The sequence below is a fragment of the Heloderma suspectum genome, chromosome 2 (genome assembly GCF_057233095.1).
Source record: "Heloderma suspectum isolate Gila_16-S chromosome 2, 16-S_ref, whole genome shotgun sequence".
Lineage (NCBI taxonomy): Eukaryota > Metazoa > Chordata > Lepidosauria > Squamata > Helodermatidae > Heloderma > Heloderma suspectum.
Window position 1 is genome coordinate 253922891 of NC_139459.1, and position 14512 is coordinate 253937402.

The window sequence follows — 14512 nt, forward strand, 5'->3', positions numbered from 1 at the left end:
GCTGGCAGCTGCCTTTAATTAGGCGAGCCGCCGCGTTCTGTACCAGCTGCAGTTTCCGAACCGTCTTCAAGGGTAACCCCACGTAGAGCGCATTACAGTAGCCTAAACGAGAGGAGACCAGGGCATGTACTACCGATGGGAGCAGATGGTCGGGAAGGAAGGGGCGCAGCCGCCGTATCAGATGGAGTTGATACAGCGCTGTCCGGCTCACAGCTGACACCTGAGCCTCCATGGACAGCTGGGAGTCCAAAATGACGCCCAGGCTGCGGACCTGGTCTTTCAAGGGTAGCCGTACCCCATTCAACACCAGGTCAACATCCCCCAGCCTCCTCTTGTCTCCCACCAAAAGTACCTCGGTCTTGTCAGGGTTGATCTTCAGCTTATTCCTCCCCATCCAGCCACTCACCGTCTCCAGACATTTGGACAGGGATTCTACGGCCAACCTTGGTGAAGTTTTGAATGAGAGGTAGAGCTGCGTGTCATCTGCATATTGATGACACTGCACCCCAAACCTCCTGATGATACCCCCCAGCAGCTTCACATAGATGTTAAATAGCATCGGGGAGAGGATGGAACCCTGTGGCACCCCACAAGTGAGTGGCCACGGGTCCGAAACCTCCTGTCCCAGAGCTACCCTCTGGTACCTGCCAGAGAGGAAGGACCGGAACCACTGCAATACGGTGTCTCCAATGCCCAACCCCTCCAGGCGGTCCAGGAGGATACCATGGTCAACGGTATCAAAAGCCGCTGAGAGGTCGAGGAGAACAAGGAAGGAGCATTCACCCCTATCCAGAGCCCTCCTCATATCATCTACCAAGGCGACCAAGGCCGTTTCTGTCCCATGCCCAAGCCTGAAGCCTGACTGAAATGGGTCTAGATAATCAGTTTCTTCCAAGTGTGCCTTCAACTGCACCGCCACCACCCGCTCATTCACCTTGCCCAAAAATGGCAGATTTGAGACTGGGCGAAAGTTGTTCAAAACTTGAGGATCCAAGGAGGGCTTCTTTAAGAGCGGTCTTATCACTGCCTCCTTGAGGGCTGATGGCATCACTCCCTCTTCAAGGGAGGCGTTCACCACCGCCCTGATCCCCTCATTCCGCCCTGTTTCCAGGAGAGAATTGTGGAAAGAAATGGTTGTACAGTTTGTTAAGGAAGGTGGGAAGGACAGTCCCTAGTCTAAAGACAGACATCCTAGGGCTCAGCTGTATAGGAGATATGCAATCACGTTGTTAGCCTTACTCATTTTTTTCTGTATGAAGGGAGGTTACAGGCTGCAATTGCTTAATAATATTGGGAGGGAAAGGCATCCTACATGTGCTTAAGGGCGCAGTGCTCCTTAATTCTAAAAGTCAGGAAAGGGCAGGCTTCAGTTTCCTAGCAAAAGGCACTTGGCAGATCCTCAGCCTCTCCCTCACCAGTCTCCCTTTTTCAGATCTGTCTCTGGTTCACAAAGGTACTTATGCAGAGGACTGCCCTTGCCCTCACCTGTGCAATGTTGCAGTTATGTAGGTCTCAGGTGCCATTTCCCATCCCTCCCACATTCCATTACTTCTCATCCTTCCCCCTCACCACATGTGTCCTTCCATCCCAGATGTTCTTCTGCCACTACTCACCATCTCCCTTTGCAGCCATTTTTTGTTGTTTCTAACTTTCCCCTCAAATTGATCAATCTAACCAATCTTTATCAGTGGTTTGTTCCTATTCTGTCAGATCCCCTGTAAAAAAAAATAATCCTCAAGTTGTAGTAATTTTTAGCAAAATAAGACGTATGTAATGGTAGCAACATTTAATTCTTGACAGAAAGCCTCACAGTAACTCTGCTGGTTTTCATTTTTGTTTCTTTGTTTTATAATAAAATGGAAAAATACACCTTAGGATCATCCGAAATATTGCAGAGAGCACAAAAACACCCAAATAAGTAGTAATGATATGATACTGTATTTTAATATGGTATTATTTGTGAGGCCCAGAGAACAGTAGTATTGCGCACCCTATATAAATGCCATAAATACATAAAGTAATGGGATTTCAAATTATTGTGAGCAAGAATTTGGGTAGCTGGGAGGGGGGAGTATCTCAACAACTCTTCTATGGCTAGCAGAGCAGAGCAGGGGACGAGCACAGAAAAAAAATGGAATATTAGCTCTGGTGTGCTGCATTTTTTTGGCTCTGCTCAGTGACTTGCATACAGTGGTTTGGGAGCAGGGGAAATATTCAAGTTCATTTTGGGTTGGACCACATTGTTTAGTTAGTGCATAATTTTTGATCCCAGCATTTTTTCCTGCAACAAAATTTGTGCAAAATTCAGGCAGGAAAGTTAGAAAAAATGGTCCGCAAACTCACAGTATCTGCCCAACAGGGGAAAAGCCAGTCTGCTGTGGAATCCATGGGTCAGATTCATAAAAATCCGAACTCATCTGGCTTATACCAATATTGTGAGTGTTTTTAATAGCCTACTGGAATCTCATTCAGCAACATCATTGCAATATTTAAGAAATGTATAGTGAAATCTGAGTGCTTTATACGAGGAACGTGTACTTACATTTATCTCTAGATGAGGGGTGGGCAACACCCAGGCTGTATGCAACCCCTAGGATGGCCACTGCACCGCTGAATTCAACAGCGGCGAAAAAAAAATCTTTTTAAAACTAAAAAAATGGCACTTTTAGTGCTACAGAGTGCTAAAAGTGGTCAAATTTAGCTTGAAAACCAAGCTAAATTTAACCCTTTCAGTACCATGGAGCCATTCTTTTCTGTTTTGGTGGGTTGTCCCCTAGAATGCACTGTGCCCTGCAGGAAGGGGGTGAAAATGGTCCCTGGACCTTCAGCAGTTGCCCACCCCTGCTCTAGATGAATAGTACAGGTACATACATGTCTTCTTTTCCTTCCTTCTCCCATGGAGTGAATATTATAAATGTAAATATTTATAATTACAGGGTCTTTTTTGTTTCTTTGCAAATACAGGGCAGCACAATTATCTCTGTGCTGGAAGAAATGATTGTATTATTGACAAAATTCGGAGAAAAAATTGCCCAGCTTGCCGCTACCGGAAATGTCTTCAAGCAGGCATGAACCTAGAAGGTAATTTGAAATCCTTAATTCGTTGTTTTATTCCTGAAAACCAGACAGGCTTCATTTTGCATTTCTACGTGACAGACACCCTCTTCATGTGTTAGTCACGTGAAAGGAGCCTATACACACTAAGAGGTAGAGGGAAGCTGCACAAAGTTAGGGTCACGGTAGGCAGTGTGGTCCAGCCCACTGCCCCTTTTTGTGCATGGACCCGCTCCATCAGAGTAATACGTGAAGGGGCTAGTGGTAATGAGAACAATGCTTTATGTCATGAATAAGTATTTATTATTGTATATATTTAACATATACACACATTTTTCTTGGCAGAACTTAGATATTTCTTTGTGTGTGCATTTCCAAATCTTTCCCGCCCGCCATAAGAACTGCATTTTGTTTTGCAGTCTTCCATCTCTGTCGTTGTCTTATTGCGGCTGGATCGTGTATGCATTCAAATTGCTGTTTTCTTTTTCTCTCTCTTTTCTTAGCTTCTTTGTTTTCCTGTTACCACCTATTTACTATTTGTACACTCCTTCTTTCACTAGCTACTGTGTTGGGAAAAGTCCAGTTCAATGATGCAACAGTTTGAATGCAAATGAGGGGAAAACGAAAATGTTAACTCCTTGTTAACAATATGAAACATTTTAGGTATGAAATGGGCAGCAGCATTCAGTGAATGTTGTGGGAGATTCTTAATGAACAAATTCACAGGTTTGATTCTTGCAAAGTAGATATGACTATTGCAAAGTTGTCATTGGAATCCAATGGTAGCATTAATATCAGTAGCATCTGGCAGAATTAAGATTTGTTCATGTGTAATAGGCAAGCTCTTAAACATGAAGAATCCTTGGAATGTGGGACCCTGCACCATAATGGGTAAGGTCCAGGACTCATTTCCTTTGTTGTTAATCTAGTTTTTTTTTTAAGTCTGATATTCAGTACCAACCATGGTTACCGTGGTGTTTTTATCTAGTAACCTATTACCATTGAAAATCTACCTATTTCCCATTAGGTGTTCCCATTTGTTGATTATTTTAAAGTTAGGGATTTTGCATTGATTATTATTGTAGAGATCTTGAAGGCATATGTTTTACAAACACAATTGCCATACAAATAGAGTGGTATTTTTTGGAAAGGTAATATAAATATTATAAATTGAATATTGAGATGGCTTTTATTCCCCAGTGAAGTTGAATTATATTGCATTTTTGGACATTTTAAAATAACAGTTAAGAAAAGGAAATGAATGAGGAATGTCTGGATATTTCTTAATAATTTTGTGAAAGAGGAAACCACTCTAAGATTCAGGAACCATTAGTTGTATAATTTTAATATACTGGCAAAAATCATGTACCTTATAATGCCACTGGGTTATATTGATAGTTGCAGAAGTCAGTATTCTTGCATAGTGGGGCTTTCCCAGCCCTTTCACCACACCCTGATCCTCTGTGCAAAAGCCTGTCTTGAGGGTTAGGGACACATTCAGGAAAGGACTGGGATACGGTATGTAAGAGGGATAAGGCTTCAGTAGTTTGTGCTCTGGTAACATCCAAATTAGATTACTGAAATGCCTCTACGTGGGGCTGCCTTTGAAGACAGTTCAGAAGCTGCAGCTTGTGCAAAATGCAGTGGCCAAATTCATAACAGGGGCCAGAAGGGCTGAATAATACCAATTTTTGCCTGTTTGCATTGGTTGCCTGTGCATTTCTGAGCCTAATTCAGGATGCTGGTTTTTACCTATAAAGCCGACTTGGGACTGCAATACCATCTAAAATTATCTCCAGCCTTGTTGACATACACATTTATTGATTGATTAAATGTATCAATCAATAATTATTATATGTGTCCCCCTATAGCCAAAGCTGTCAGGGCAATATACATAATAAAAACAAGCACAACAAAACCAATAAAAACAAACATCACTTAAACGAAAAGAATTTAAATGCAGCAACAACAATAATTTTAAATTAATTTTAAAAGGAAAAATAAATATAGCAGCTAAAACATGAAGAATTGCGTTTTCAAAACACAGCTTTAAGCAGCTAAAAATTAAAAGGCCTGTGTGTATAAAAAGGCCTGAGGGTATAAAAAGGTATGTTCACGTGGCACTGGAAAGTCAACAAAGTAGGTGCCAGATTGACCTCTATAGAGACTTAATTTCTCTCTACTTCTATCTTCCACCTACCAAAGAGCCTGTGCATAGGAGTACAGCCGTAATCAGTTCAAGTTGTTGCATCTTTAGCTATATAGTAATTATATTTTAAAATTATGTACAGCCATTATATATCATCCCGTTTAAAAATATAATGGAAGATGGGGTTCTTAAACTTATGAGTTTAGATGCTCATAAACAATGGTTATTACTACTGAGTTGAATAATACTAAGTTGAATGAAAGAACTATTCATTTTATATACTCGCAAAACATGATCTAGTGAATTTGGCCTATTTCTACTGGCAAATAAATTCCGGTTTTCCAGATGGATGCACCTGAAGGGATTTTTTTTAATCACTTCTGGGAAATTAGTGCAAATTTGCATGTGTAACAAGGAAAGGCCAGTGTTCACTCTAATACCAGGCTATAACTTGATAGTGAAGAAATTCCAGTAGATCTGTGAGGTTCTGATTCATTAGGATCTACTGCAGGAAGTTGTTTATCTATTTGATTTGTATCCTACTGTGGGCTCAGAGCAACTTACAGCAATTTTTCTAAATGTGAATAATCCTGTCCTCTAGGGGCTTGTGGCCCCACCAAATGTGCTTCTGATCGCAATGGTACCAAAAGAAGGGCCTCACCCAAAGCTCTTTAAAACCTGAGCAGGCTCGTATGGAAGATAGCCTAGGCATCAGTTCCATATTCCTTGCTGTGCTTCAGTAGAACTTGCAACTATAGTAGAAGAATTATTCAGAAGTGCTAATTCAGGACACCTTTTATGCTGTTGTTCATTATGTGTATACATTAATGTACAGGTGGGCTTGGTGCACCATGGGCTAAAATTTAATAAAACTTCTGTGCCTGACCAGCATTTCTCAGGAGTGCTTGCAGAAACCCAAATCATTACCAGTTCCCCCACACCTTCACAAGCAAAACTTCCTCTACCTTTGCGGAAGTGGAAGAGACAACTGGGAATGGGATGGGCTCACTAAATAGGCCTGCCTGCCTGACTCCTGCACTTAAACTAATGCTTCTGAGCATGCTTTAGAAGTATCAGTTTCTGCTGGAATGAGAGCAAATCCAATGCAAGCAGGAAATGATGCTCCTGAGCATTCTTAGGGGTGTCATTTCAAACTAAGTAGCCAGGCAGGCAAACCTCCCCGGTAATCCATCCCTGTTGCTTTACAGTTGCAAAGGAAAGGAGGTTTCATTTCCAAAGGAAAGGGATTTTATCTGGACCCAACTCAAAATGAAGTTTGAAGTGGGGAGTTCACATTTTGAACCCCGCCCATCGAATTTCATTAGCGCCACTAATTACATTACAGATCCCTCAAAAGAGTTATAAATATCTAATATCTAGAGTCCCCCTGAAATATGAACCATGTTTTGATCATTTAAGCCCTTGTGTCCAACAGTAGAATGTCTTCAACTGAAACCTCTTAATTTGAAAACAAAATGAGCTGGGTTTTGCAGATAGCATTTTAGTCAGATAGGACTGATTGGGTAAACAACTGAGATGCTTGGCTGCTTATGCTGTTGCAAAGTAGTATCAATGAGCCATGTGTTTTGCATTTACTATTATTCTAACACTAAGGAATTTTCTCCAAACTGTCATATTTTTTCCCCTGGAGCCAAACACTTTATAATAGAAGTGACAGACCCAGAATACTTAGCAAATACAATGTAGTAAAGATCTCCAATACTCATAAAAATTGTCGAAGGTTTATTATGGTCTGACATGCTCTGCTACTTTAGAATTACAGTACAGCAGTTCTACTACAGGGTTTTTTGGCCCAGTTTTTAACTTGATGAAAGTGCTTTTTATAAACGATGTATGGAAATCTGACTGCCAGTGGCTTCAGATGTGCTGCCTGAGGAGAGTCTGAGAACTGAGACTAATAGAATTCAGAATTTGTCTCAAAATTATACTAAAAATGTCTCCAGATCTGACCCATTCACCAGATGTGTTTACGGGAAAAGCGTAAAAGTGACTTACTAACTTTAAAAGGAATGTTTTAAATTACCAAGATTAATAATTTTGCCTTCTTAATGATTTTCAAATGTAAAGGGATATTTTAAAATCTGAAGAGATGGTTAATCAAGTAGGCTATTTGCTTTGACCTAACTATTGCGCTTTGTTCGTTGTTTGGGCCTTGTGTGGAAAACAGGACATGAGGTCCTGTTACATGAACCAAAATAGAAAAAATCCAGTGATCATCCCTTTGCATGTGTAAATTCTTGGTTGGTGCAAATAGGGTACCTGGTGAAGATGGGGTATGCAGTCCAGAGAATTGTATGTGCATACCAATGCAACTTCTGCAGTACAGTCTGTAGCACCACCTCACATGTAAGAGTGAGGGTCCAGCTTTTCATCTATTTCTTTAGTTAGAGATGGATTTAAGTTTACCTTTCATATACTGAAAAGATATTTTCACGATACAATTCATAAAAGTGAAAAGACATGCAGGTGGCATAGTTACTGTGGAAATAATAAAAACAGTCTTCGGAGAAGTGACATTTTAAGCCGTTTATCTGGCATGTGTATTCCATAGTTTAATTACAACAGTAAGCAGATGCCAAGGAAAAAATTCATCTTTGGTCCAGCTGTACGAGAAACAAAATATTCCTGCCTTTGGTGATTCATGTCTAGAAATGCATGTGCACGTATGCACAATTCCACTGTGTATATGTTGTTTTGCTGATCCATTACCAAGTTATGCTGTCTCTTATTTCTGTTGTCATGATTAAGTACCATGGGAAAGCCATATTGAAACCACCGGATCCCAAAACTTTGGCTCAGTTAGATTCTTCATTAATCTCCCCATATATACTGCTGTCATTTCTTTGCACATTTCATCCACTTTTTCATCTTTGACTCATACAAATAAGACGTTAAGGATTCCTTTGGATGCTAGTGGCTCACAAAGATGGCATTCATTGGGCAAGTTTGCACATCACACTAAGTCACCCTGAGAATAAGCCACCATGGGTTGTTTGTTTGTTGAACAACCTATGTTACTCCCAACAGACGATCGCATGACAGCTTGGCATGGCTTCTTTCCCTCTCTGTCCTCCCGCCCATGTCCGGCACATATCCCAGCTGCCTTTGCAGCACAACCCCTCTTGGATCCTCATATTCCCAACAGCTGAGAACTCCCCCACCCCACAGCGATAGCTACAGTGTTATCAAATCTACAAGTTGCAAAGCACAAAATCTCGGAACCTCATCTTCCCTATGGAGGAAAACTCCCCCCCCCCACTCTGATTGTAACCCCTTTTCTGACCAATTTTAATGTTGGCAATCTTTTTCTTTCCTTTTTTGGACCTTAAAATTTGTGCAAATGGGATCGATAGTTTTTTCAGCCCTTCAAATTCACGCAAATGGATTCAGGTTCCTCACCCCACTTCATTCTTGCAAGTGCACACATTTGCATGAGTGCAGTTTACATTCTTAAGTTGTATCAGTATGAAAGCATGGGAATAAAATAGGAAAAATATGACTTCCTGTAGTCCTGTGAATGTGCGCACTTGTGCAGGACCAAAGGGGCAGGGACCCAAAGCCATTTGTGCAATTTTTAAGGACAGAAAGGAAGGGCTCCTAACACAATAAGGGCATTGCCAAATGTCAATGCAATATCAGTGAAGGGGCAGACACTGACAGCAGACGAGGAGGGTGGATGGTGGCTGCACTAGCAAGATTGTGAGGAGCAGCCGGCATAGTTTTTCACCACTCTTGCCAGGCGGCTCTCTCACCATTTTAAACAACTCACGCTGAAGTGACTCTGCCAGGGCTCAGACATTACAACAAGCCACCCCGAGAACAAGTCACCCTAAGGAACCCTACTACAAGCCATGAGTTCTCAGAGTGACTTGTTTGCAAAAAACCCATGACAGAAAAGCCACACCGAGTTCAGATGTCACGCTAAGCCACCCTGCAACTGCCCATAGAGACAACTTACTGTGGCTTAGCATGATGTGTGAACCAGGTCATTGTGTCAACAGCATTTTCTACTTTTCTGTGTTATTTGATTTTCATTTTCTAAAAACTTTCTAGCACGAAAGACAAAGAAGAAAATAAAAGGAATTCAGCAATCCAGCATGACTGCAGGGAGGGACACTGCTGAAAGTCCTGTAACCAAGGCAATAGTTCCTGCCTCCCTGCCACAGCTAACTCCTACCTTAGTTTCCCTGCTGGAAGTTATCGAGCCAGAAGTGATGTTTTCAGGCTATGACAGCACAATACCAGACACAACCTGGCGTATAATGTCAACTCTCAACATGCTAGGAGGAAGACAAGTGGTAGCTGCAGTGAAATGGGCAAAGGCAATACCAGGTAAGTAAGTACATATATATGTGTGAGTGTAATGTGTTCCATTAATGTAGACCAGGGCTGTGGGAACCTCTTTTCTGTCAAGGACTGGATTCCCTTGGGGGTAATCTGTTGGAGGCCGCCTGCTAGAGGTGGTTGGGGCCCAAACAGACCAGACCACTCTCTTTTTCGTCAGCCTTGTTCTAGGCCAGGGATGGGGAACATGTGGCCCGCCATATGGTGTTGGAGTACAACTCCCATCATCCCTTACCTTTGTCTGTGCTGCCTAGTGCTGATGGGAGTTGTGGTCCGCCAACATGTGGAAAGCTACATGCCTGCTTTAGGCTCTCCAGCTCCATGTAGTATCAACAGTTACAGTGAGAGGTTAAGGAAGACTACCATATGATATTTTTTAGAGGAAATTTTATTTATTTCTTTATTTAAATATGTTTATACCACCTTAAAAGGCGAAGCCGCCTCAGGGGAGTTTGCAAAGTAAAATATAAAATGTAACTAACTAAAACAGCTCTGTAAAATATTTTAGAAAGCAACCACTGTAAAAATTATAAAATAAAATCGGACATCCATTCCAAGCAGACTGGAATATCTAAGCGATTAAGGCCTTTCTAAAAATAGGAAGAGAGCCATGTGCACATCCAGTGATAGGGCATTTCACAAGGATGGGGCCATCACAAAAAAGGCCCTCTGTCTTGTGCCTGTAAACCTAACAAATCTTATTGGTTAGGCCCAGACAGGTTCATATAAGAACTAACTGATAGGTACAGGTGATCTGCAAGTAATCTGATCACAAGCTGTTTGAGCTTTTAAAGCTCATCACCAGCACTTTAACTTGGCCTGGAAACATAGTGACAACCTGTGTAACTGGTATAGCACTGCTGTTACATGCTCTGATCATCTAGCTCCTGCAAGCAACTGGGCAGCTGCATTCTGCACCAACTACAGCTTCCAAACCACCAGCCTCATGTAGAATGCTTTACAGTAGTCTACTCTGGATGTAACTAAGACATGGATTACTGTAGCAAGGTCTGCTTTCCACAGATAATGATGCAGCTGGCAAATCAACTGAAGGCAACGAAAAGCACTCCTGATAACTGCCACCTGTGCTTCCCTAGATGTAGCTGAGTCCAGAAGACCCACTCCCACCAAACTGCACACTTGTTCCTTCCAAGGGAGCGCATCCCCATCTGAGTGGTAGAGTTGCATGGTGTTTGCATTAATGACACTTCAGCCCAGCCCTTTGGATAATTTCTCCCAGAATCTTCATGTAGATGTGAAAAAGCATGGGGGACAAGTTAGCACCCCAAAGGCCAATGTCATGTGGTAGTACAGGAGTCCCCCACCCCCACCTTCTGGATACATCCCTCCAGAAGAGACCTGTCTTCTATCCTTGTTGCACTGGCCAAGGTGGAAGAAATTACAGCAGCAGCAGTAGTAGTAGTATTAATATGACATATTTCCATTACTGCCTCCATGTGAGGAGGAAAAAGGCCTGTGAGGCTTTATGCCACAGGGCTGCATTTCACACATTAAGATGAATCAGCCAGATTTTGAGGGCTTGGCCTCTGGTACTTTCATTTCACACACACACACACACACACACACACAAGTGCCAAAATGTTTTGTTTGTTAAATTGAAATCTGTTTGTTAATCACAATTACGTGTGTGTGTGTGTGTGTGTGTGTGTATGCATATATACACTCTTACTTTAGAAGCTGCACTGCCGCCCCCCCAAGTGGGGGAAAAACCTTGAGAGTGGGAATGTGTAAAAATAAGGCACAAACATGTGCTTTATTCATCTATGTTTATATTGTGGGCTTGCAAATTTAAACCAGACTTCTGTAGCAAAATTTGAAGGATAGAGAATAGTCCTTCAGTCTCACAATGGCACTTTATGTACAGTAACATTTAGCACAGTTTGGGATCTCTAGTGTTGCACTTCTGCATAGTTTTGTTATCAGTTAATATCACCGTAGTTCCCTGTAGTAACCTATAGCTGCGAGAGCTGGACCATAAGGAAGGCTGAGCGAAGGAAGATAGATGCTTTTGAACTGTGGTGCTGGAGGAAAGTTCTGAGAGTGCCTTGGACTGCAAGAAGATTAAACCAGTCCATACTCCAGGAAATAAAGCCAGACTGCTCACTTGAGGGAATGATATGAAAGGCCAAACTGAAGTACTTTGGCCACATAATGAGAAGACAGGAGACCCTGGAGAAGATGCTGATGCTAGGGAAAGTGGAAGGCAAAAGGAAGAGGGGCCGACCAAGGGCGATATGATTGGATGATATTCTGGAGGTGACAGACTCGACCCTGGGGGAGCTGGGGGTGGCAACGGCCGACAGGAAGCTCTGGCATGGGCTGGTCCATGAAGTCACGAAGAGTCAGAAGCGACTGAATGAATAAACAACAACAATTAATGACTGTGGTTTCTATAATGGGTTGAAACTTGGAGGCAAACTACACATCACACCACAGCCATATATAATGATGGGCCCATGACCTCTTCTTCCTTGCAGATGCCTTCAGAAGGAAATTATTTGCAACAGAGAAAGAAGTACTTAACCCTTCATTTTCCTTTAAAAATCTCCCCCTGCCCCATACTACTTTTACCCTTGCTAGTGTTCCAGACATGCATATGTAAAATAAATGTGGAACTGAAGCAGTGAAGTGGGAGAGGAGTGTGGAAGGGAAAGGATTTTTAAAATACCCTTCCCTCCAGTCCCTTCTCCCATGCAAATCCCCTCTTCTCAAGGATGCTTTGAAAAGTAGAGAGGCTGTCAGGGCTTTGTAACATTTAGCTGCCGTGTCATTTGTCCTTATGGTGGAGGCACGGTATTATAGTAGTTCTGCTCCTGCCTCTGTGGCTGCTCTTGGAAAGTAGTGATGGCGGATTTCTGCTTGGCCCCTGAGAGTTGTGCTGTGGGGTCCCACAAGGTGCCATCTTGTCCCTCATGTTGTTTAACTATTGGGAGTGGTCATTGGGATTTGGGGCAAGGTGCCTGGGGACAGTGATAGTTTGGATGATGGTCAATAAACTGAAGTTGAATCTGTACAAGAAGTAGGTACTGTGGATTGGTGGTTCTCGGGTCTGGGAGTTAGGGGAGTGGCCTGCTGTGGATGGGGTTGCATTCTCCCTGAAGGACTAGATTCATAGTCTGTGGGTGGTCCTTTATTCTACTTTGTTGCTGGAGGCCCCCATGCTTGCAGTGGTATGGAGTGCTTCTTTTTAGGTACAGCTGGTTTGCCAGCTATGGTCATTCCTGGACAGGAATTCCCTGGCCACAGGAATTCATGCCCTGATAACCTCCTGTTTAGTCTATCATGAAGTTCTCTATGTGGGGCTGTGGTTCAGATATTGCAGCTTATGCAAAAAGCAGCCGCGCCGCAGTTGGTGGATTCAACTGTGCAAGACCATATACACCAGTCCTTAAAGAATTGCAGTGGCTGCCTATTTGTCACCGATCTCAATTCAGGGTTCTAGTTTTGACATGCAACTTAGGAATTGGCTACCCAAAGGAGTGTCTTTCCCTGTATCGTCTTGCCCATGAAATGAGACCCACCGGGCTATGGAATGCTGTCCCCCTGGAGATCAGATTGGCACCAATATTGGTCAGCTTTCAGCGCCAGGTGAAAACAATTCTTTTTCAACAGGCCGTTTGATTAGATGGTTGGGCCTACGTACAGCGAGTGTATATGATTTTTTTAATATATTGATCAGTTGCTGTACATTTGTATTAGTTTTATAATGCTGTTTTATGGATTGTCATCTGCCCTGGAATCATTTGATGATGAAGGGTGGGATATAAATTGGATAGATCTATCGATGGATAGAAAGAAAGAATTGACAAATGTTAATGGACTGCTATTAATATTCGCTTTTGCCACTTAGCATTACCATTTGATTAAAATTCCTTGAGATATAATGTCTCTTGATAGATTTTTTGTTGCAGTTTAACTCAGTTAGGACCGCCTCAAGATATCATTCTGAACTATAAATTCAAAACAATACTTTGGACGAGCAGTACTTTAATTATGACAGGATCTGTACTAGAGTATGTATTTTTTCCAATCAGGTTTCAGAAACTTGCATCTGGATGACCAAATGACCCTTCTGCAGTATTCGTGGATGTTTCTGATGTCTTTTGCTTTAGGATGGAGATCATATAAACAGTCTAATGGGAGCCTGCTGTGTTTTGCACCAGATTTGATCATTAATGAGTAAGTAATATTGGATCATTTTCTCTGCATTTCTAAAACTTGGTTAAACTTCTAGAAATAATTTGTGTTCTTATAATTAGGGCACGATTATAATGCTAAAAATTAGCTTGTAAAATCAATTTCCTCTTCATTGTTTTTGAGTATTTCATTAAGTTATACTGAACTTCATAGAACAAGAGGAATGCTTGTCCTTTTGCTTCTTTGAAGACATTTTTTAAATGGTGTTGCTGTCAGTTATGAATGACTATAAGTATATGGAGCTTGGCAAAACTGATACTATTACAGTGTGGGTTTTCCCCTAAAAAGTTTTTCCTGTGAAACAGTAATTCATCAAGATGAGAAGCGCTTGTTGTAGTGGTTATACAGTTCATAAGAAGAGCCCTGCTAGATCAGACAAAAGGCTTATCTTGTGCAGGATTCTGTTACCACATTCAATAGCAAACTCCTATTGTGTTCCCCAGCAACTTTTATTGAGAGGCATATAGCTTCTGATACTGTAGGTAATATACAGCCGTCATGACTAGTAGGCATCGATAGCCTCATCCTCCATATTTTTGTCTAATCGTTTAAAGTTATCCAAGTTGATGACCATCACTTCATCTTGTGGTAGTGAATTCTATAGTCTAACTATATACTATGTGAAGAAATACTTCCTTTTACTTGTCCTGAATCTCCCACCATTCAGCTTCGTTGGATGGCCCCAGGTTCTAATATTATGAGGGAGGTAGTAAACATCTTGGCAGT

General features: G+C 41.9%; 1 protein-coding gene across 2 annotated transcripts in view; it reads left to right on the forward strand.

Annotated features, from left to right (window-relative positions):
- NR3C1 (nuclear receptor subfamily 3 group C member 1) overlaps nucleotides 1-14512 on the forward strand; it is a 99797-nt gene that overhangs the window by 65642 nt on the left and 19643 nt on the right. For both annotated transcript variants that reach the window (XM_084838778.1, XM_084838779.1), the window contains exons 4-6: nucleotides 2965-3081; nucleotides 9278-9556; nucleotides 13624-13768. In XM_084838778.1, coding sequence (XP_084694904.1) covers nucleotides 2965-3081; nucleotides 9278-9556; nucleotides 13624-13768 — 541 coding nt within the window. The remainder of the gene's footprint in view (nucleotides 1-2964; nucleotides 3082-9277; nucleotides 9557-13623; nucleotides 13769-14512) is intronic.